We start from the raw sequence: 25124 nt of genomic DNA, 5'->3' as shown, positions 1-25124 counted from the left end.
GTTTACTGCATAGATCCTGTCTGCTCATTACTATGCTCTGAGGAGAGGATACGAGGGTCACAAAACGAAACACTACTCTATCAATTTCAAATAAAAAATTGTGTGTATATGTGTGTGTGTGTAGGTAGGTAGTAACTTCATGATTTATGTTCCCCCCACAGAACTTGGAGCTCTCTGAGACTGAATGGGGACTTTCCAGCATTCCAGACTGCTGCGGGCAGCGAAGCTCTGAGTCACAGTCTTTGGGTCGAAGGCATTGGCAACAATGCCGAACCCCAGCACCGTCCGCATCCCTAACCTTCACTCTCCGCAGGAGGGCCCCAAATGAGTCTGGCCTGAAATCAGAGCAAGTCCTGGAGAAAAGACTTCTTTGTTAATGGAAAGAGCGAAGGCACAGAGGGTGTCCAATAAATTGCAACAGACTTTCCACCATTCTAAAGAACCCACCTTCCTTATCAACCGTGTCATTCTAGCCCCTAACTCCCATGCCAACCTTTGTCCACAAACAGTCCCCATCGACTCTGCTGAAAAAAGTCAGACGAACCCTTCAAAAAATAGACCTGGAACAGTGACACTCACCAAACGCCCCAATAGGAAGAAGATGTCTGACAGCCAGCCCAGCCCCCCTGTGATCCTCGCCCGCAGGCCTGCATTCCGGATCTGTTACATCTGTGGCCGAGAGTTTGGGTCCCTGTCGCTGGCCATCCATGAGCCTCAGTGCTTGGCAAAGTGGCGCATTGAGAACAGCAAGCTGCCCAAGCATCTGAGGAGACCGGAGCCCTCCAAGATCCAGCCGCTCAGCAGCAGCGGAGCCTACAATCTTGAAGAAGCAAATGAGGCTGCATTTCAGAGTTCCCAGGCTCAGCTGCTCCTCTGTGAATTCTGTGGTCGCACCTTCTTGCCAGATCGTCTTCTGGTCCACCAGAGGAGCTGCAAGCCTACGGATGACAGGCTCCAAGCCCCGAGTGCCAGCTATTCTGATGAATCTGTCGGTCTCGAGAAAGTGCCTAGTGGCCTCCCAGCCCAACCACGGACACTCCTCTGCTACATCTGTGGCAGAGAATATGGCACCCGATCTCTTCCCATTCACGAGACCAAGTGCCTGGAAAAGTGGAAAGTAGAAAATGACCATCTCCCCAGAGAGTTCCGCAAGCCACTTCCACAGAAACCTCAACCCCTTCCACCTGGACAGTCCACCCAAGAGGGTCCAAGTCAAGCTCAGCTGGTGCCCTGTCCAAACTGTAATCAGACATTTGCCCCTGACCGTCTTTTGGTCCACCAGAGAAGTTGTCAAGCTCGACTTCATCAGTCTAAAGTTGTGAACTTGACAGGGAATAGACAGGGCTTAAAGGAGTCCACTATTTCCAAGCAAAAAAGGAACATGGTGACCCCATCTGGGAGTGATAAGGTATTTCATGTCACATGAGGTAGAGTGGGGTGGTGGACCTGGGGTGCTTTCTTCTTCCAAGGGAATGAGAACCACATGTCCCCAGGATCAGTGTACTTGGCCCATAATCATTTTCCAGTACCCACTGTCTGTCTCTGTGTACCATTTACATGGTCCCCTGAATCTCTCCTGGCCAAGGAGATAATAGACAGAGCCCCTATCTCTGCCTGGTGGGTTCATAGCCCTCTGCCATCATTCTGCTTAAAAGAGAAGAGATGGAATTCTTCACTGATCCCTCCTCTTAATAATCCTTGGAAGAGACTGTTCTTTGGAAATGAGTCATTAATGCTGTGTCTACATGGCAGAGATGTAATTCCCAGTCCAACAGCCATTATTTATTACTGGTTTATTTTAGTCATCTACCTTAGGAATTCATTTCTGGCAATGTTGGGTTATACTAAGTTTATCTTACTAAAATAGAATCTATGTCAAAAACCCCAAATGACTTTAGCAATAATTAAAACACTGGAGCACTTGCAGAAATAGACCTGCTCACAAATCTAGCATGCTTCCTTTGAACACTTCCAGAATTGTAGGGGGCAGGGATCTAGCCCTGGAGTGGACAAAAAAGCAGCTAGCTGTGTGCTCAAGGTTCTGGAAAATGTTTGATCCTTGTGACTTCTCTGTATCCTACATTTATATTAAATGTGAGGCTCTGACTGCCTCCCTACCCCATAACTTGGGCAGGTGTAGATAAGCAAGAATTAGTTTTTTTCCTCCCTGAATAGTAAATTGTTGTTGGGCTTTTATGTGAAATTTTACCATCACCCAGGAAAGATGCTTATCATAGAGGCTACCTACCAGGTAAGGTGTGGTCCATGCACCCTGACCAGCTCTTAGTTCAGGGCAGTAGATCTGCTCACATCATACCTTTCAGAATATCAAATTATGAGAAATAGGAACTGGATTGAGGTTGTTCTCTAGAGATTTCTTCTTAAAACACAGCCACTTATGGGGGGTTCTTTAAATGGATGGTTATAGAGGACTGGAGAGAGAGAACAGTGAATAAGGCCCTTGCTTTGCATATGGTTGACCCAGATTTGATCTCCAGCATCCCATATGGTCTCCTGGGCACTGTCAGGAGTGATCCCTGAGCACAGAGCAGGAGGAAGCCCTAAACACTATTGGATAGGGTCCAAGAGTAAAAAAGCCAAAAACTAAATAAAAGGCCTATTCTAGGGGAAACTATGCTGTTACCCAAGTTATTGTATAAGATTAAAGATTAGGGAGGGGTGGGTGTTTGGGGAGGAGTAGAATATCCTTATTATTTTCCATCTAATTTTCAGTCTTATGTTTGTATTGCATCATGTTGGCAAATGCCTAGGACTTTCCCCTCTTTTTTCCTTAATTTCTGTGTCTAAAATGAAATGGTCATGGACGTACTAGTTTAGAAGATTCCAAGACAATGATTCTAAAGCCGACGAGTCAGACTAACAGATGCTGGGCAAGTTTTCCGATGGGCACCAAAGAAAGAACGACTCATTTCTTTGCCGAGGGAAAACACAAACTCTTAAGTGTGGCAGGGGCTGCAGGCTGCTCTCATAAACAGCGTCTGTTTTTTCCATCTCCTGGCTGTTGTTTTGCTGTGCACACGTGTGGGGTCTGGATGTCGAGAGCAGGACGATCTGGGGCTCGGGACCGCTAAGCAGGAACTCTGTCAGTGTCCTGCCTCGCAGCCCTGTCCCCCGACTGATTTTGTGCATGGACTGAAACGTCCTCATTTCAGATGGGGAAGAGGAGGGTCGGGAGCCTGAGCTTGTTGTCATAACACATACTTTGGGCTTCCCAAGTGTGGAGCCAGCAGGCTGAGCACAGCCTGTTCCCACTCAGTCACGACTCTGCAGAGAGACTGGCTGGGTCCCCGGCTTCACAAGAAGACACCTCCTGACTCACCCAGTCGTCTGGAGGGAAGAAGTCAGAAGGAGAGGCCAGCGGTGACCCCTCATGACACCGCCATGAAGGTCAGCGCTGCCTGGGTGCCTCAGAATAAGGGCACACGCGGGCAGCCAGCTCCCAGACCTAGAGAGGTGCTGGCTGAGAAACTGACTCTCCCCTTCACCCCCCAGCTGTCAGATGTGTGCTGGCCCGCCTGGGGACCACACACACTTTTGTGGAGGCAGAGAAAGGTCATCCAACATAGGGTCTCTTCAGCTGCCAAGTTGAAAGTGAGCTTCGATGAATTAAAATGGAGGCAACGGCAAATCTTTGAAAGCTGGAACTTGATTCCTTCCCCAGAACAGACGGCGGCCGTTGCCCCATGCTTGGGGCAGAAAGCCTCTCCTGGGTAGTGTCATTTTCCCCTTTGGATTGCAGTCCAGTACTGGCTGCTGTTTCTCTCCCCGTGCTTATCGTTTAGAATTTAGATGGTGGGGTGAATCATCCCTTCCCCCTGAAGAACACCTCCCTGGATGTTATTAGATTAGAGGATTTCATCTGCCTGTGGCAACCTTACCTTTGGCTGACTGACATGTGCATTCCTTTGGCAAGTCAGTCACTGGTTCCCTTTGTTCTCTTGTCAATGGGAACAATTTCCCCTCCACACACACACACCAGAATCCTTGATCTGACTGGAGATTGGAATTGGCCATCGTGCCTATTGTTCTCTGGGGGCTCCATCTTACAGTGAGTTCAGGTGAGGAGCATATTTCGGGAAGCTATGAGGAAGGTACTTGGATGGCCATGAGGGCTTGGCTGGCAGAGCAAATCACCTCCCTCCCAAATGTTCCTCCAGCAGGGCTGGGCTCAGTCCCTGAGCAGCACAGATGTGCATGCCACCCTGCACATCTAAGCCCAGACACCACGGAACCAAGTTCTCCCCCAGGGCTGGCCTGCTGCATCCCACAGAGTGACCTGGAATTGTCTGGTGGATTCTTGTGCAGGGCTGTCATCTCTGCTGGTCTTCCAGGAAATGGGACAGATAATGTGATAGAGCCTGAGCACTGTGAGAGTATTCAGACCTTTGGTGTGGGTCCTTATTTCCCAGGGGTGACTTCCTGGCCTGTCACTCCCAGTGACAACAGCAGCAGATCCTTTCGGTCCCTTGATAAAGAAAAAAAGCTCTAATGCATCAAACACTTTTGAAAGCTTTTAAAAGAGGAATTAATTCTACATAACATCCTGGTACTATGGAGACCCGTAGTTTTGCCTATAACATTTCCATATTGTTCTGTTTAATGAGTTCCTTTGGTGTTTATGCTAATAAGCAATTTCTTAAGGGATCCTGAGGACTGCAATCATACAGATTGTTCATGTTCCTTGTTTTCCTCTGAGGGAATATAGTTGAACATTTTTGCATTTAATATTTGCAAGAATTGTTGCCCTTTTTCTAGAAGTTGATGACAATGTTTTTCTTTGGCTTTAGGCCCTCTTAGTCTAGATAGAACTGACAGAGTTCAGTATATCCAGATACAACAATGAAGCCTAAGTCTAATTACCTTTCTGTTAGTTAAAAAATGCTTGGGGTTGCTTTCATAGGATTTTTCTCATGGCATATGAAACATGGTCAGTAGTGTCCTATACTGTATTACAAGCTAGATATCTGTCTTCATGGTAAACTTTCCTTCTAACAATGATTCTCTGAATGTGCTTAAAAGCTTCTCCTGGCAGCCTAGATGCTCAAGTATGAATTAAAGTCCCACCAAACATATCTCTAGACACTTCTCGAGCATCTGGTGCTGCCATCTGGTGTTTTCTGTAATGTCTTCTACACTATCAAAATGACTAGTGCCTTTCTCCTGATGTGAACGCCAGATAGATTTGAGAAGGCTCCCTGTATAATACACTCCAGACACTTAGCTCTACTGTTATCTCTGTGAACTGATATCAGAAATGCCATTTCATGGCTAACTCATCGGAAGAGCAGGATAGAGGACACCAGGCAGGTCGACAAATCTGTGTATTCAAGAAGTGTTTGTAGTTTATTAGAAGACAGAAAAGAAACACCCTCACTTTTATTACTTCATAATCAGCACTTTATAAACACTATCTATTATAATCATTTTATATTGTTGTCATAGACAGACGTTCTTTTCCACACTTTGCAGCTGAGGTTAAGTAACTTGTCCAAAGTCACCCAGTGGATTGTGTCAGAATGGGCTATATCTAATTCCAAAGTTCCATATCACTCCTTGTCCCTAAAAAGAAATACAAAAAGAGAGCTGGGGATGTACCACAAGTGATAGAGCATAGTGATTGTATTTGTGAGGCTCTGGGTTTGATACCTGACACCACATGCCCACCTGTGGTGTTATACCCACATGCAGCTGGATGTGATCGCACACAACAAATGAACATACATACACACAGAGGGAGACACACAGAGACACACACAATATGACTTCCCTGCAAGGCTGTGGTTGTGAAGCAGGACAAAAAAGGGAAGAAGTTTTTCATTCATTCAGCCAATATTTTTGTCAGACACTAGACTAAGTACTAAATATGTAATCATAAATAAGTAAACAGTGCTTGGTCTAAAGGTGATTTTAATCTTGTAGAAGAAATGTATGTGAACTATGTATGAATATGAAATTTCAGATTGTTAAGATGGTATCTAATACTCAGAATCTGGATGAGAGGAAAAAATGTCTGGGAGGAAGATACATTTCAACTGAGACACGGAACATGAAGTTAAAAAGCAATAACAAAGTAATGATATGTGTCTGAGAAGACAGGGAATGACAGGAAGAAGAAACATCTGGTGCAAGTAACCTGTGAAGGCGTGAAGATAAGAAAAACTGTACAGTGGAACTAAAAATCCCATCTGGGTTGAACCAGACTGAGGAGGCCAGGCACAGAAGTGATGCGTCAGACACAGCATGTTCCATCCTCCTGCCCTGTGCACAGAGCAGCACCCATGTTTGTCTCATACAGGCTCCAGGTGAGCACTGGGGACAACTTGTCTAGGTGTTAAGGGAAGGGATGGAGAAAAGGTATTTGGGCAGTACGTGGTAGTAGTTAAGAAGTGAAGAGGTGAAGATAGGGCTCAAATATGATTCCCAGATCACTACCTCAAGCATCTGTACTAGTTGTGCCCTTGTTTAAGATAGGGAGGACCTGAGTCAATAGTAGGTAGGCTTTGGGAAGTAATTAAGAGCCCCATAGTTCACTGAGGACATGTCAAATTCCCAATGCTTGTGAACAATCTTAAGTGGGCAAGCCTGGCAGAGTAGATGAGGCAGAAGTGAGGAGACTTGGCTAGAATATGTACTTTTGCAATAGTAACATTTACTTTCAGTCATCAGAAAATTCTGAATTGCTGGGGGTTGAGAAGCTTAAGGGCCACTAAATAGTCCTTCAGTTTGGCAATGCAGATCGAGTTTGACAGTCTCAAAACAGATTCTTTGCAATGGTGGAGTTGCACTGTGTTGGTTGGTTTCATGGATTAGGGCCACATGTAGTGATGCTCAGGGCTACAGTTGGCTCTGGTGTTCAGGGGCCACAGTCTGGCAAATGCTTCAGGGACCATATGAGGTGCCAGGATTTGAACCCTAGTGGTGGCTGCAGTCACACTTTGGGCGAGTTCTTTAACCTCTGTCCTAGATCTCCAGCCCTGCAGCATGTTCTGAGTGATAAAGATAGAATGTATTTTGAGAAGTTTGGTTTTGAAGACTAGGGAATGAGTAGGGTAAAATAGAGATGGTGGATTTAGAGGGGGTTGTTGCTCTTCTTATGATGGAAATATCTAGATATTTGTTCTTAGGGTCATGAACTGGTGGATATGAGAATGTAAAAAGAGCAGAAGTGATAGACAAAATATAAAGCCTAGAGGATTAAGAGGATGCTAGGGGTGGGATCCCAGAACATATAGCAAGAGAAAGGGATTGTTAATAGTGGGTTTGACTCTGCTTCACCTCAAGAAGATTTTTAACAGGGGTGAAGGCAAGTCTTGTAGGCTGATAGTGGGAAAATGTAGGATCTACAATCTGCTAACTTAGGTTAATTAAGTCAGCCATATTACCAAGCCTGTTTGTCAATGAGGAAGGAGACGTAAGAGAGAAAAAGTTTTATTTAAAGAGTCTGTACTTAATCCCTTGTCTCCTCAACTCTGCTTAAACTGAGATCCTGAAATCAAGATTACAGTTCCTGGAACCACATGCCCTTGGGCTCCCAAACAGAAGTATATAACTGGAATTCTGGAAGCAGTGGATGGAATGATGTTCTCCCCTGATAGTCACCCTCTGTGACCCTTACTCACCTCCTCTACTGCGCTGACATCATGAAACCTAGCTTTGACCTCACAAATGCCCCTTGGTGATGCTGGCAGCAGGATACCAATAAGAAGCTGCCTCCATGAGTCACTTCATCTTTTCTTGGTGCCAACCATGCCGGCACATCGGGGCAGCATCCTAGGATCTTACTGCTCTCGGGTGTAGAAAGGCCAACTTTAAGGTAACCAGATCACTTCTCTTCTGCACTGTTGACTCTAGAAAGCTGCCGAAGGAATCTGTGTGAATATTGTGAATATAGAATATCTGTTTGGGGAGGGAAAACCTCTAAACTGGACCCCTGTGCACCACCACAAGGGAGGGAGTGATCCCTGAGTACAGAGCTAGGAGGCATCCCTGAGAACAGCCAGGCATGACTTCAAAAATAATGAACAAAAAACCAGGGGAATAGAGATAGTGTGGTTGTTAAGACACTTTGCACGCTATTGACTTTGAGTTTGATTCCCAGGAGCACTGGGAACATTTTTCATGTAATATTTCTAATCTATCACCATACACTTTTCCCCCCAAGTACCTCCTTTCTTAACTGGACAGCTTTTTCATCTTGGGAGATTCAATCCTTTGAATCAAAATACCAACTCTCAGCTAACGTGCCAAGATTTTTGAGTGTGGAAACCGACCCCATTTAAGTTATTGGCATGTTGATATGCATGTATCAGAAGCTCAGTTCCCTTCTCAGAAATGGGGATCTATGACAAACAGCATTTTTCAGGGTGCTGGGTGGGGAGAGGATGGGGTAAAACAGGCTGCTCCCCATTGTAAGCTCCAGGGCTTTTAGAGTAGCCCCCAGGGCTTTGGAGACTTGGTGTGCTGGAAAGTAAGACACGTCTAGAGACAGAATTAAAACTTTTCAGAACACTGTATCAGACAAGTGGAACCCACCTGCCTGCTGGTGGAAATGGCCTTCTCAGTTTACAATTATAGATCCAAGGGAAGAATCAGAAGGGAGTTTGAAGGGGTACCTGGCAGAGAGGCTAGCGCAAGACAGCCTGGGCCATGTAGAGGCTTCTGTGGATGCACCAGGGTTCACATTTAGGCTTCCACAGCCTGTTGGCCTTTGTGGAGTGGGAAAGAATCTGACAGAACCCCAGGATGGATATATGGCAACTCCATCCTCCTGATCAGCCAAGCCTCAACCAGGAATGGAGCATATCACCGCAGCACAGGATGTAGGCCTCATGTCAGAAGTGCCATAGGCCACTATGGTATTGCTCTGAGTCTTGAGCTTTGTATCATTTCAGAGTAATAATCACAACCAGATGACTCAAATGTGATGTCGTGGCCAGACACTTTTTTCTAATTGACTCTGAGTCGTGCCTGGTTGGAGCCACAGGAACTGCATGCTGCCCTTCTCCTGCTTTCCTTCCCCTTTGGCTCTGAGTTGAGTCAATGTGAACACAGGTTTACCAGTGGCTCTTAGGATTTGGGGAAAACTAGGATGCGACCACTACAATGACAACAGCAAAAGACCATTGAGATTTCTACCTTTTATTTTTTTAATGTTTCCAAGTCATGAATAAAAGTTGTTGCTTGGTGGAAAACTCCAGGCACTTCATTTGCATACATAGTTGGTAATAAATTAAGACATCTTTTACATTCTGATATGGCTGCTTTGGCACGGCCCTTCGTAAAAGAGCCTCCTCCAAAAGAAAAGGCCAACTGTTTCAATGACAGCAAATAAATCCTGCTGACTGCTGCCCTCCAAGGGCTGGACTTGGCAGAATTCTCTGCTCCCTCGTGGCAGAAATGTGTTCTTGTGTATACTCTTCCCTCCCAAACCCCCTCTACTCCATTCCCCTCCATATTCTTCTCCTCTTCTCTCCCCTTACTTCCAACCCTTATCTTCCTAAAAAGTGTGAGCCTAAAAATGATCATTGTAGGATTGAAGGAAGTTTAGAATACTGAGAGAACAAGAGAGCTTTTCAGTGAAATCAAAAGGGGGAAATAACTGATCTTACACCATCACACTCATATTTGAACTGCCTCTGATGAGGACATGTGGAATCAGATGCCATCCGCATCAGATGCCAGGCACCTGGACACAGTGGAAGAGTCCCAATCCTCTACTCCCAATCTCTGCTGCAGGGCCTGGATTTTGTGGAATGAAATTGTGAATGGAGTTACTTGGAAAAAAGAAGACCTGGAAATATCTTTGAATTTTTTTTTCAATTTTTTTGAAGGATTTATTTCTTTCATCTGGGGGATTAATTAAGTCACAAAGGGCTGTAGATCTCTTAGTAATAATCAGTACATAGCTGGAGGAATCAGTCGGGATGGTAGATGTGTGCCGAAAGTAGATAATGGACCAAACATGTTGACCTCTCAGTGTCTGTGTTACAAGCCATAATGCCCAAAATTAGATAGAGAGAGTATGGGGAATATTGTCTGCCATGGAGGCAGAGGGAGGGTGGGAAAGGGCAGGTATACTGGATATATTGGTGGTGGGGAAAGTGCACTGGTGGAGGGATGGGTGTTTGATCATTATGTGATTGTAACCCAAACATGAAAGCTTGTAACTATCTCAGTGATTCAATAAAATTTTTTTAAAAAATAAATAATCAGTACAGCATGTACTTTGCCTATACAAACACTTGGGTTCTTTTTGGGAACCCCTGCCCCCATTTTCCCCTCTAATTCCTGGGAAAATTCATTCTATATTTGTTGTGTGTTTTTTTTGAAATTTCATCTAACAATGTATACTGCTGACTGAGCAAGGCAATGCAGATTTACTCCCATAAATTAGATCCGACTGTATGTTTAAAATTAGCTTTACTGAGGAATAAAATGCAAATATAAGCTGAATCCCTTTGTCATGGGTAATTCAAGGATTTTGGACAGTTTTGTAACCAACACCATCACGAATCCCGTTAATCACCGATTTCTCGGGCGGGCTCAGTAACATCTCATTTCGTCCTTTCCCTGAGATCTTAGAAGTCTATCTCTACTCGGCCCTCCTAATGATGTTGCTCTGGGGGCTCTTCAGGGTCAGGGGAATGAGATCCAGCTTGTTACTGGATTTTGCATATGAGTACACCATGGGAAGCTTGCAAGGCTGTCTCATGTGGGCAGGAAACTCTCAGAAGATTGCCAGTTTCTCCCAGAGGGAGAAGTAGGCTAAAGCTATCGCTTCTGAGAGCTTGCTTTTAAGTTTCTCTCTGGATGTTGGCTGTTGATGGGATTACACACACCTGGGTTCCTCTGCCGGTACCTTCATGCATGAGGCCTGTCCGAACATGTGGAGAGGGGCCTCCAGCATGGCTGTAGCTAGGTTCCAATGGTCTTCGGCCGCCTGGAGCTCTGCTCGGGGTGGGGAGGGAAGCCGGAACCCATCCCCTCCAAGGGGCCCCGGGGAAGACAGCCAGGTGTGCAGGCAAGAGACTCTGCACCAACACCATAATTAAGATAAAATCCATTTTCATCACAAAAATTCCTTATACTCTTCATCCCTTCTTTATTCCTGCCTCTTCATGAATATTTCCAGTCACATTTGGACCTTTATTCATTCTTGTGAGAGGGCTATTTACTGACAATTTTAATTTACTTTTTCAACATGGAAGAACTAAGAAGTTTCAGTGGACAAAATTTAAAAATTATGCCCCGTCTGACCCTTCTGTTTGTATGATTTTGTCTCTAAGGTTTAAAAGTCCTTAGGTTTGAAGATTTGAAGCACTCAAATCTCAACACCATCAAGCCACTCCCTGTTAATTATTTTTGTTCATCTACTCTTCGCTTATTCCCAGAACAACACAATAGTTCATCTTGGCTAAAGCAGTTCTCTTGGAATTAAAAGTCCTTGCTTCCTAGACTGTCAAATCCCTTAGAAGCATCGTATCTTTTAAGAGCAGAAGGACTTGTCAGGATCAAGGAGGGAAGGCAAGAGGCTTAGAGAAAACGGCCAGGCCTTGACTTCCTTCTCCAGGACTGCTTCAGGTGTTTGTCTTGTGAATTCACAAACACTCTCCCACCTTTGATTACTCTTTTCATGAGAGGCTTTAAAGTGTTTATTAAAATTATTTTGTAGAAAATAGTAGTCCATAGTAGTCCATAATAAATGAAACTTAGTTTGCTAGTGTGTTCCCACCTCAGCAGTAGTTCTGTCCATTCAACAAATTTCATTTATTTATTTATTATTTATCTATTTATTTATTCATGTATTTTATTGAATCACCATGTGGAAAGTTACAAAGCTTTCAGGCTTAAGCCTCAGTTACACAATGCTCTAATACCCATCCCTTCACCAGTGTACATATTCCACCACCAAGAACCACAGTAAACCTCCCCCCCACCGCCCCACCCCCCAGCTCCCCACCCCACCTGTGTAACTGATAAATTTCACTTTAATTTCTCTTTACTTTGATTACATTCAATATTTCAACAAAAAACTCACTATTATTTTTTGGAGTTCCCCCCCACACCCCAAAGTCGGATTTGCTGGAAAGGAAGCATTTCATTCAACAAATTTCATCTCAACTGTCACTTCTTCAGCTGCTGATCAGAACTCTACCCTTCTCTCCCACATCATGTTTCCCTACCTGTCACTGTATCACTGTATCACTGTCATCCCGTTGTTCATCGATTTACTCGAGTGGGCACCAGTAATGTCTCCACTACACTCAGCCCTGTGATTTTAGCAGCCTCTCCTTACTCGTCTTCCCCAATGGTTGGAGGCTCTTTCAGGGTCAGGAGAATGAGAACTACCATTACTGTTTTTGGCCTATCAAATACGCCATGGGTAGCTTGCCAAGCTCTGCCGTGAATGCAGGAGTACTGCTATTTATTCAGCCATTGATTAAGCTGATTGAATTGGGCACGAACTCCACAGTTTCCTTACCTAGCAAGGCAAATACAAATATCACCTTCATTAATTGGCCACTGATAGACTAGTCTTTATTAGGAGGGAAATACAAGGAATGGAATCTCCATAACCACCACCACAGAAAAGGTGCTGTGGAAACATTTGTTTCTTGAAGGTGTAGATGGGCTCATGCACAGAATAAGAAACTGTGGTCTCTGGTTCATGGGATAGGGTGGAATTTGCATTTGCAACTCACATTAGACTCAAGTCTGATGTGACTAGAAAACCAATTTATCGGTGCTAAGGTGCTAAGGTTGGCAGTTGGTGAAGTGATAGGCTTTATTCTGCAACCTACGGAGAACCACAGAGTTGCCTGATTCTTTGTCAGGCCATTTTTGCACAAATTGGAGGTTATTTGAAGGGGGAGGGTTTGGGCATTTGGGATGCTGAAGGTTAGATGGTTATTTGTCAGTCCAGACACATGGGCACACAAACTCAAAAGCTGGTTCAACCCATCTATTTCCCTGATTGTCTTTTTGGCTGCCATTTTTCCAGCAGGAGGTGGCTAATATCACACAATTATATTTAATTATTTGTGAATTTCTTTTTTGGCTAATGCATCTGTTTCAGAAAAATAAGCCTAAACAAAATTTGAATATTTGGAAAAACTATAGTTAGATTATATTGTGATGGAAATAGACACAAGCTAAATCTATCCTAAGATTATTTCTCATGGCCTTTCTTTTTTTAAAATTAGTTAATTAATTTTTTAAAATTAGTGAGTCACCTTGAGGGTACAGTTACAAATTTACATCTTCGTGCTTGTGTTTCCCTCATACAATGTTCGAGAACCCATCCCTCCACCAGTGTCCATTCTCCACCACCAATGAACCCAGTATCCCTACCACCCTCCAATTCCATCCCCCCTCCATCCCACCCCGCCTCTGTGGCATAGTAGTCCATTTTGTTCTTTTTTCTTTTTTTCTGATCATCAGATAAGTTTTTATTTCAAATATATTTTTAAACCACTGATTTCTAAATGAGCATTGCTATGCAATACAACTTAGAGATAAAAATATTGATAAATTAAATGTCTAGTATAAAATACTTGGATACCAGTTAGGCTACATCTGAATATTAATTATTAAAATATGCTAGGTGTCACTGACTTAAAGTTCACTAATTTGTCTCATATTAGTAAACATCAGTCTTCAACATTTTTCTTATCAGTTTAAACACCCAAAACATAGAATACTTATAGCATATTTACTGTTAAGTGGCAACTTTTTCTGATATTACTATGTTAGAATTCTGCTAACATAGCTCTCATGCTCTTTGGATTACATATGTCACAAAAACCTAAACAATTCTATTTATTTATTTATTTTTAATTTTTATTTTATCACCATGTGGAAAGTTACAAAGTTCTCAGGTTTATGTCTCAGTTATACAATATTCAAACACCATCCCTTCACCAGTGCCCATATTCCACCACCAAAATCCCCAGTATAACCACCGCCACCGCCCCCCACCCCCAACTGTATAACTGATGAATTTCACTTCATTTTCTCTTTACCTTGATTACGTTCCATATTGCAAAACAAAACTCACTATTGTTGGAGTTTCCCCCCAAGAAAGACAGCCCTACTAAGGAAGCATTTGATAACTGGTTTTCCATTAAAAGATTGTATGTTTTCAGTTTTTAGAAAAGGTCGCTCAGCTACCTGGGTTCAGATGTGTCCCAGTCCCGCAAGCCGGAGCCGTGTTAGTTGCTGCTCAGTGTTGCCAGGGCTCCATCCGGAGAAGGTGTGCAGGCTGTACCTCCTCCGTCTGGATCCCCGGTGTTGCTGGCCGGGTTTCGGGTCCGGAGCATTTCTCCAGCCGCGTTGCTCACCAGAATGCCTGGCCTCTTCTCTGTTGAATGTGGCAAGATGAGTCCATTTTGTTCTTTCTCTCCTTTTAGGTGTTGTGGTTTGCGATAGGGGTATTGAGTGGCCATCGTGTTCAGTCTCTAGTCTACTTTCAGCACACATCTCCCTTCCCACGTGGGATCTCCAACCACATTTTACTTGGTGTTCCCTTCTCTATCTGGGCTGCCTTTCCCCCAGCATGTGAGGCCAGCTTCCAAGCCATGGAGCCAGCCTCTTGGTATTATATACTACTATTTTGGGTGTTAGTCTCCTACTCTGTTATTTTATATTCCACAGATGAGTGCATCTTTCTATGTCTGTCCCACTCTTTCTGACTCATTTCACTTAGCATGATACTTTCCATGTTGATCCACTTATATGCAAAGTTCATGACTATCTTTTCTAACAGTTGCATAGTATTCCATTGTATAGATGTACCAAAGTTTCTTTAACCAGTCATCTGTTCTCAGGCACTCGGGATTTTTTCCAGATTCTGGCTATTGTAAACAGTGCCTCATCTCATGGCCTTTCTTACTGCATATTTAAAAAATAATGGAGGGCCAGAGAGAGGGAGAGAGAGTTCAGGTTCGGGAGGTAAGATGCTTGTCTTGTATGCAGTGAACCCTTGGTTAGAATTGGCAACCCATATGGCACTCCAAGACCTGCTGAGAGTGATCCCTGAGTGCAAAGCCAGGAGTAAGTCCTGAACATTGCCAGGTGTGACCCCAAAACCAATTTAATGAAATAAATTTTTTTTAAAAGTAATGGAGCAGAGGGTTGGTGCCTGCTTGAGTAAATCGATGAACAATGGGATGACAGTGATACAGTGACAGAAAGGAGCAGAATTCTAGAATCTAAAATGAAGTTTGACTTGTATCACTTGTATCACTTGTCATCCTGTTGATCTTTGATTTGCTCAAGCGGGTGCCAGTAACTTCTCCATTCATCCCTGTCACGTGCTAGTGTAACCCAATGATATCTGCTCGCTCCAGGAACAGGAAGAGCCTCAAATCGTTCATTCAGGGTTTTGACAAAGAAGTCTGACCATCTAGTTGGTGGGAGGCCACGCGGTCTTTTGACCTCCCATGGAATCCAGTAGGTAACAGTTCTAGTCCAGCGGTAATCTCTGAATCGCATTAGGTGTCCGGCCTATCTGATTTTTTTAAGCCCCGTCCCCAGCCCATCTGATTTTTGACACCTTGGCAAACAAGATAGTGTCCCTGATTCTTAACCGTCGATGGAGATCGGAACTCCGGATTCCTTCTCTCACTTGAGTGAAATGTGATACTCCTAGCATAGCTCTTTCGATTCCTCTTTGGGATATCCAAATAGCGTTCTCATCCTGTTTGTGTACGGCCCAGATCTCTGAGGTGTATGTTAGTGCAGGAAGAACAGTGGAGTCGAAAATATGTGCCCTGAGTCAGAGGTTCTTTGTCCTCTTAACCACTTCTTCGATGCTCTTGAAGGTGTTCCACGCTGCTCTCTACCTCCTGCGCAGTTCTGGTGCCTAGTCGTTCCTTATGTTGAGTTCTCGACCCAGGTACACACACATAGCTGCTGCATTTGGCGATGTTCATTCCATTGAGAGCAAATGGAACATCAGGGACTAGTTCGTTTTTCATGAGCATTGTTTTGGTGAGATTCAGCTGCAGTCTGACCTTTCTACACTCTCGGTCAAAGTCAGCCAGCATTTGTGCCGCTTGGCTAATATTTGGTACTAAATAAAGTTTAATAAAAAATAAACATTTACCAAGCAATAAAAAAGGATTATTAGAATAATGTAGTTTAAGTTCTTACAAATATTTTCATTTTGCACTGTACTTTGTTGTGCAAAGTTATATTCATTTCTAGTATTGATTCCAGTAACATTTTTTGTTTGGGAGGCCACACCGTGGCCCTTAGGGCTTTTTACTGGCTCTGTGCTCAGAGTGAGGTTCAGGTGACCATATGGGGTACCTGGGATCAAACTGAGGTCTTCTAGGTACAAAGTAAGTGTTCTGCCTGTTATACTATTGCTCAGCCCCAATTCTAATTGCTAATTAGTTAGTAAAATAGCCATCCCTTAGTTTTAATTATAATAGTGAACTTTTAATATATAGTCTTGAATATAATTTTTTAATCCCTCAATTTAGATAACGGTACAAAAGTGTAATGTTTATGGTATTGATACACACAGTTACTACATCAGTTATGTAGGAATTTGCAGAAACTAATTTGGCCTTAATTTATCCTCTAAGGAGAGAATTATTACCTAATCCTTGTTTAAGTATTTACTCTGGAGTTGATACAATTTTTATTTTATTTTTGTAGTAGTAAAACATATTTATTATAAAGCCATTATTGAAAATTATTAATATTAGCATTAAAAATCATCCTTTAGTTTGCCTTGAGTGAAGAACATTCCAGTCATCTATGAACACAAACATATAAAAATATATAGAAATGCAGATTTTTTTCCTAGTGAGATCATCACATCCAAGTATTATTAGTAGAGATGTTACATTTAATTTTACTTGCATTTGACAAAAAGAAGCCAAAATGAAAATGATAAAGTATTTTTATTTGTCAAATCATTTTTCTTTCTTATTCCCTTTTCTCAGAATAATTTTTCTTGTCACATCGCCTTAGTTCCATGCATAAAATGATTCATTGCCAGTCTCTTAGTCAGACTTTAAATATTTCTGAGGACTTTTTAATGTTTATTTCATTTTTGATTACTTATAGCTTGTGAATTGATGCTTTGCAAAGGAGATTGGAGGCAGAGTATGACTGCATATTTAATTGACTAAACAGAAACACTTTAAAGAGTAAAGGAAGGAGCTATTAATACTTCACCAAGACAACAGGTATAATAGGAGCTGTTCTAGTCAAAGCAGGACTTTGACTCTATTAGCATCACCCTGAAGCCAGAGGTGGTGTATTTCATAAGTCTTACAGGCTTCAACTCAGTTACTTCCTGAGGCATTTAAATAGTGCCAAAGAGCTTTTCACACAAAGGAGCATCTATTTGAAGAAGTAGTTGACTCTGGCTAAGGATCCAATAGCTCTCTTCCTGGCATTAAAAGATGAGTTTTAGGGGAACCCTAAGTACCATTTGAAAGCATACCCATAATTCTGTAGACATTTGCACTTTTGGGGGAAAGTGACCAAACCATACCCATACCACATCGTTGAGTTTTCAAAACACCCTATTGCTTCATACATATTACTACTTCACAAGTAATTGCAAAAAAAAAAAAAAAAAAGCATGAGATACTTGGATGAAGTTCTACCAACTTTCCTGTTTATAAGATCACACAATGACAATTTTGTGCTATTATTACTTAGACTTTTCTGTGGTTTATTGTGGATTAATATGATAAATGACCAAAGGCATAAGGTTCCTTTTTTTTTAACAACTGCTAGTAATATCTTCCATTTTTATTTTCAGTGGTCTCATTAAGATTCACGCAGTAGTATCACTGTATCTGTCACTCCGTTGCTCATTGATTTGCTCAAGCGGGCACCAGTAACATCTCCATTTGAGACTTATTGTTACTGTTTTTGGCGTATCAAATACACCACGGGTAGCTTGCCGGGCTCTCCGAGAGGGACAGAGGAATTGAACCCAGGTCGGCCCCATGCAAGGCAAACGCCCTAACGCTGTGCTATTGCTCCAGTCCACGCAGTAGTATTTAGTCTAAAATTTTTTTTCTTTCTGGTCAATTATTATAGGTGTTCACCTTGCAAGTTCTTTTAGCTATTGAGTTGTGTATTTCACTACAGGTTCCTTTCAGCTTGTGTGTGCTATCAGGGCTGTTAGCAACAGCTCCTGGGAAGTCTCTGGAATATAAGCTATCTACTCTAGATTTCTGCAACTGTGTCATTCTAGCAACATGTCTCAAGTTTCTCAACATAACCATCTATTTTCTTGCTCCTTATTCTTTTGTCCATGGCTTAATGATGCAGTACGACTATTTTGTATTGTAAAAATGAACATATGCATGACAGGCCATTCTGCAGAGATTAGGGGGAAAGTCACTAAATGTCCACTTCCCTCTGCCTGGCATGATCCTGATTTAAGATATTCCTGATAGAGAAAATGCATTAACAGAGAATCAGAAAATGTACTGTGTGGAAAATAAAATGACACTGCTAATAGTGGCCAGAAAAATGATTGAAAAACATATTGAAAGTTGGTAGACAAATATGAAAAAAATTCACCCCTATAAAAGCTATCCCTAGTATCCAAGTGCCTCTGTGTATGCCAAACTAACCAGACTTCTCAGCAAGATGAAATAACAAAAGCAAAAATTTGATGAGTCCCAGTACTCATGTATATGTGTGGGGGGGTAGGGGTAGGGGGTGGGTAGAGGTGGTGGATTTACCTGCTCCCTCCCACACACGACCCAGTTTATATCTGAAAACAGCACTTAGGGCTATTCAAAGATAAACTTGTTAAATTAATTAACTTTTGCCCTCATGTTAAAAAAGGAATGCCTCACTCCCCGAATATTATCTGAGAAGTTGACAGGAAAAATGTTGGAATCCTTTACTCGCAGAAACCGTAGACTTAACCCATCCTCTGCACCCTCCTCTGATTGTACTTCCCTGCAACTGACCAGGCCTGGCAGGGCTCCACCTAGACAGCCCCTGTGGGCAAGATGGCTCCTGCCCCGGCTGGCTCTGCTTCGCGAGTCACATCAGCAGGGAGCCAGCAGGCCTTCTGCCTCGTCCAACAGAGCTCTGGTCTCGTCTGCCCGTTCCTTGCTGCCCTGACCCGCTTTCATCTGAAAACTCTGGAGGAAAGTGCTGAAAGCAGGGAAAACCCAACCCCGAGGATGATGACAAGACGTTGCCACACGTTCCACTTTCACCCTCAGTTTTGGACTAATAATCATGAAATGAAGGAGAGATGAAAGAGATTTTTCTCATTGCATTAAGACCCATAGGGGTGCCTTTTTTCCTTGAGTTCAGAAGTCTGGAAGTTTGGATTTCCTTGCGATCCTTAAACATGGTTTAGGAGTGAGATGTGCAGAGCTAAGACTCGGGAGGTTGTGGCAGGTTCAACTACAGTTCAACCACGCAGAGCACGGGGCAGACTTTGGAAAAATACTATATAGTACATCTTAGCCTTTTTATGGTGCTTTCTTCCAACATCCCTTTCAGTTTCTTTGTGCGTGTCTTTCAATCTCCGTGTCTGACTGTTTTCTTCTCATTTTTCCTTCCAAAGGAAACCTTCTGAGAATGTGACATGAATGTCTTCAGTTACGGCTCGTGCCATTTATTTTGCTTATATGCTTTGTTAAAGACTGGGTTTGGCTCATTCTTTCCATATGGAATTTTTAATAAAGTCATTATTCCCAAAGTAAAAAGAATAATTTCTTTTTTTTTTTTAACTAACAGGCCTGCATCTAATTAATCACTCAAGTAAACATGTAAAAACTAGGAACTTTAGAATATATAGAAACTCATTATTTATACTTTATCCCTTTTTTTACATCTTACATTTCCTAAATATTTTTAAAGTCACTTTTCAGATGTTAGACCTTGCTTCATGGTTGATAACAAAGAAAGATAAACAGTTATTTTGTTGTTTTGATTCATGTAGTCTGTGTAATCTTCAGACGGCTAGGGAACTCCATGGCTCTCTCTCTCTCTCTCTCTCTCTCTCTCTCTCTCTCTCTCTCTCTCTCTCTCTGTCTCTGTCTCTCTCTCTCTCTGCCTGCATTCAGTGGTCTCACGCTGTTCTCCCACTGAGACGGCCAATGCCAAGAGTGGACGAAGGAGGAAACAAGGGCCAGGCTGGTTGGTGATCAGTTGCCATTTATTCCATTCTTCCCAGGCGCCTGTTCCAATCTCACTAAACTCCCCATTATAGTCTCACACAGCCTCTTATTCCTGTCTCCTCCTGTCTCTTCCTCTCATCTCTCCACCCTCCATCTCACAGCTTGGTCTCTCTCTAGTCTCTCTTCAACTTCCCCGAATTGGGGTAGTAGAATCAACATATCAAAGCCTTTTCTGACTGTCCAGTCCATAAGGCTCAAGGGTGGATATCCACCTAGGGCGTTTCTCTTCTTCTTAGTCCAATAACTTAACATCTTAATTCTATTTAATATTAGTTAGTTTGTATGAACACATAGAGATACATTAAGCTTATAGGGTGGCTCCCCTGGGGACATCTCGCTATAGATCTCAGACTATAGTACTCAGACCAGATTTAGCTTTCCTAACCCTAGCAGGGTCCTAGTTTAGTTTGTTACGTTTTGGATCATGATAGAATTTGTCCATGACCATGGTCTTAACTTATAGTTAAGTATTACGACACTTTGGCCTGGCCCATTTCGATACTACAGTAACTCACAGCTTGCCTTGGGACCCTGCTTTTGGGGTTATAAGGGCAACAGACTAAAGGTGAGAGAACGGATGCCCAGGAGTTAATATCATTTGGAGTCAATTAACTCTCAAGTTACAAAAGCATTAACTGTCTTCCTGTGTCTATACAAAAAGGACATTGCTCTGAATTAACTATGCAAAGGCCTTAAGAAGAAGAGAAAAGCAATATTTACAAGTTATCAGTCTGATTAGGAGGTAAAGGTGATTGACCAGTTGGGGAAGCAGAGCACAAAGAAAAAGGTTGCAAATAAACACAGAGGAATGGGAGCATTGTGATGAGAGTAACCCAATAAACCTAAGCTCCCTGTGGCAAGGCAGAGGGACAAATCAATGTTATCCTACAGTAGTCTGTTGGCATAATTCCAGGAATAATGTAATAAAAGTTCTATTTCAAATAGTTAAAAAAAATAGGTTATCGAGGGAGTAAATCCCATTGCCATTTTGCTTCTTCTGTAGTCGTTGTAGATTTACTTTTGATCAGCCATATTGAAAAGAATAATAAAGTTTCTTACAGCAAATATTTCCCATTCTCAGGTGAGTGTTGATTTTTTTGTACTGCTTTTATAGCACTCATGAATATACTTTTAAGTATAACTTCCAAACCTGAGCTTTATCTAACACATCTTTTGTTATTTACAGCCAATAATGATTAGGCGTCCACCAACAGTTGTTTGCTATATTTGTGGTCGTGAATATGGAACAAAATCTATTGCCATCCATGAGCCACAATGTCTTAAGAAGTGGCATAATGAAAACAATTTGCTGCCAAAAGAATTAAGAAGACCAGAACCCAAAAAACCAGAAATTAGAACCATTGATGGTAAGTGTTCCGGGGGGGAGGGGGAAGGAAAGAACAGAGTGTGAACAAGAGACTTTTCTCGCTCAAATTTATGAATAAAATTGTTCTTTTCTTACTTTTCAAACAACCATATTTAGCAACATTTACAATCTTGGCTATAGCCAACTAGAAAGACTATTATGGAGTACCTGCCCCATGTGTTGTTTTCAGATGCCAGTATGTCTGGAGAAAGCAGTACAAGGATAGGGATCCGTTGGAATTTCTATTTATGCAAAAGTTACCTACCTTTGTATATATTATTAAGCACAACACTTTAAAAGCATATGTTAGGGCGCAGATCGAGATCTCCCTTACCGACAGACTCCAGAGACTGCAAACAGCAAGCAGAGTTTATTGTAAGACTGGCTAGCCAGGGTCCAGCCGCCGACGCAGACAGGCATGTCCAGCAGGTTGGGCAAGACCCCGAGCTTCTCCAAAGGAGATCTTATATAGGCCTTCCCTGGCCGTTACAGCAGAGCCCGCGCATTCCCTAGCCAATAAGTTCATAATTAGACATGCCTCTCCCTCCAATCCCATTAGGCCCATCTGCTTGTTCAGCTTATAGATTTACAGGTCACAATTTCGTAAACGCCTGCATGGGTCCGAGGGCTGAGCCGGGGAGGCTATCTGTTTAGAATACACCCCTTATATGGTCGTAGCTCAGGAGCCCGCACATTCCTCTTGGAGCAAGCAGATAGCAGAGGCCTGAATGGAAAATACACGGTTTTCATTGTCTTTGGCCCCGCCCAGGGCAGTCCTGCCCTAACACATAAAGCTTAAAAAATTTGAGGACATTTAAAATTGTTTTCAAATATGGATGTATTAATGTTTAGAGAGCAGGGATAGTAAGTCAAATGCACATACTAGTCACATTACAAAATTGAAGAAACTAGCCCATACATGAACAAAGGATGAATATTATAAAAAAAAAATACAGCTGGTATTATGGAAAAAAAAAAAGGTTATCCCAGTTGCTATAGTCATATCTTTTGGTAATGGCTGCTATGGTCATATCCTTCAAAAATGCAAAGGAAACCAAAGCTAGACATCTGTATAAAATGTCCAAGCTTTTGCACATTTTGCAGTTAATACTTTAAGCACTATACAAACCAGAAACTAAAACCTCATAAATAGCCAAAGGAGGTGAAATAGTAGAGTCTTCAAAGTATGAGAATAAAGCTGTTCAGAGAGTAGCAAGCTCAGAATTGCTCTTCCTATTCCTACCACTGTCACATTCCCAGTTGATTACCTTCTCCCCACAAAGGAAAACTATTCTCCGGTTCTAAGTAGAGGATTGTGAATTCATGGATTCCTCTTATGTAAACTCTTACATTTTGCATCACCAGAAGGTACCATAGGAGTCTTTTGGTATCAAATAGTCCAAAGCACTTTCTTTAGAGAGAGAATCTAAAGAAGAGAGTTGAATAGCAAGCCACAGAGTAGAATCTAAATGATCATGATAAAGATCAAGCTATGACAAAGAACCCTATTTACAATTCATCCACGAGGAGGAGGTGGACTATACCTGGGGGGAGGGGAGGGGGGCAGGGGGGAGGGAGGGGAGAAGAACTCAAAGTACCTTACCAACATCTACTGAAATGAGAGCATTTGTCCACAAAGAGATAGTTTGCCTCATTGAGGCTTTCTTTTGAGCAATTTTTTTTTTTTTTGCTTTTTGGGTCACACCCTGCGATGCACAGGGATTACTCCTGACTCTGCACTCAGGAATTACCCCTGGTGGTGCTCAGGGGACCATATGGGATGCTGGGAATTAAACCTGGGTCGGCAGAGTACAAGGCAAATGCCCTACCAGCTGTACTATCACTCCAGCCTCTGAGCAATTCTTATTTGGGGAAAAAAAGCAGCCTCCTTTTGCTGGATCTTTATCACTTTCTGTTTGGACATCATTCTTATAAGTCTAGAAGTGATGAGAAAAATAACTGGTTTGAAAACCTTGGTGGGTTCACGATTCTGTTACTACCTAGAGATGCAAAAGGTAGAGCCTATAAAACGGTTCTTTGATGCTGTTTTTTTTTTGACTTACTGGTATTTTAAATTTTGAAGCAGTCCTTCCTGTCTGAGAAAAGAGAATTCCCATTCTCATTTCTCTTCTGAGTCACTATAGTAAGAGTTCAAATAATCCTCCTGATCCAAAGTCAGAGTTTGATGCAAAAACATTTATAATTGTGGAGTGTATCATCTTTATGTGAGAATCACTGCAGTCCCTGGAATCATTGAGTCCATATTAAAACCCAGGAATCGAAGAAAGTTGGTGCCATTCTTTTTTCAGCAGTCTCAAAGCACACATTTATAGTCTGCTTAGAAAATACTTGCTATAGCCAAAGGAGAAATGTTCTATCATTCTAGGTTTTAATCGTCAATGGATCAGGAAAAAAAAAGTTGGTATAGGGATGTTAAAGAATTTAAGGTTTGCTATGGTTATGTGAACTATTAACAAAAACTGAGAATTTTTTAGGCTTTAACAAAGACATACATGCTGTGAAAATTCTTTTTAAAACAGGTATGAGATGTAGTTTTGAGTGCCTGGCAAAATTTGGGAGACTTATTTTGGATGATTCTGAGACATAGTCAATTTAATGTACTGAAGTTATTCTATTTAAATAAGGCTTATTAAAGCTAGATCCCACACTGTTTTTCTAAAATAAAGCCATATGCCTTGTTTCCTATGCTTTGCCAGTGAAAATTATACATCTTTCAGCTGTCTTTGTTGTTTCCTTAAGGACACTTCTTTCTCATCAGATTAACTATTGCTTGCATTCTTCACTTTAATTGCTTTTAAAAGAACTTTCCAGTTTATCACCATAAAGACATGGTAAATTTTCAGGGCATAATTCACCCTAAATTCACTTTTCACTATCCATTTGGGCTTCTAAAAACATTCCACTGAAGGATTGCAGAAGAGGAAAATACAAATACATATTCTTTTCCCTTTGTAAGCTTATATTTAGAGTCAACTGAAAGAAAGCCAAAAGTTATATTTGCAAGATAATGTGTAAGCAAAGATGTTAATAATTAGAGAAGTATGCATATCATAACACATAAAATACAATGTATTTCCCTTTTTAAAATTCAAGGAGTGAAAAGCCTGAGTTTCATAGCTAACTTTATTCAACCTTTGAAAAAGAGAAGGGCCCTCTCTTTTTTCTTTTGGCAAAAGGAGTATGATTTGTTTAAAAGTCTCAGTCAACAGGTATTTCCTGGAAATATTTTCCATAAAAGTATATGAGATTACGGTTCTCCAGAATGAAAACTGATCCAATTTTACCATTTTCTTTTCTCCTTTTTCTTTTTTCTTTCTTCCTTTCCTCACCCCCAACTCCCCTTCCCCCCAACCCCCCCAACCCCTCCCTTCAACTTGCCAGCCAAAGGGTTCTATGATCTCGAAGCCTTAAGTGAAGCAGCTTGGACAACTGCCCAGACCCTGTTGGTTCCCTGTAATAATTGTGGGCGCACCTTCCTGCCAGACAGACTGATTGTTCACCAAAGATCCTGTAAACCGAAAGTCGCCAAGTAA

The 25124-nt window shown here is 42.1% G+C and overlaps 1 protein-coding gene across 1 annotated transcript; it reads left to right on the top strand.

Annotated features, from left to right (window-relative positions):
- Window positions 1-376: 376 nt before the first annotated feature.
- Window positions 377-25124, top strand: LOC101544087 (zinc finger protein 474). Its single transcript, XM_004609809.2, has 3 exons — window positions 377-1408; window positions 21391-21571; window positions 24973-25124. Exons 1-3 carry the CDS (start codon window positions 377-379, stop codon window positions 25122-25124), a joined length of 1365 nt encoding a protein of 454 aa, XP_004609866.2.

This window comes from Sorex araneus, chromosome 6 (assembly GCF_027595985.1).
Source record: "Sorex araneus isolate mSorAra2 chromosome 6, mSorAra2.pri, whole genome shotgun sequence".
NCBI lineage: Eukaryota > Metazoa > Chordata > Mammalia > Eulipotyphla > Soricidae > Sorex > Sorex araneus.
Note: the sequence above shows the minus strand (reverse complement) of the source record. Positions and strands in the feature narration are given on the sequence as shown.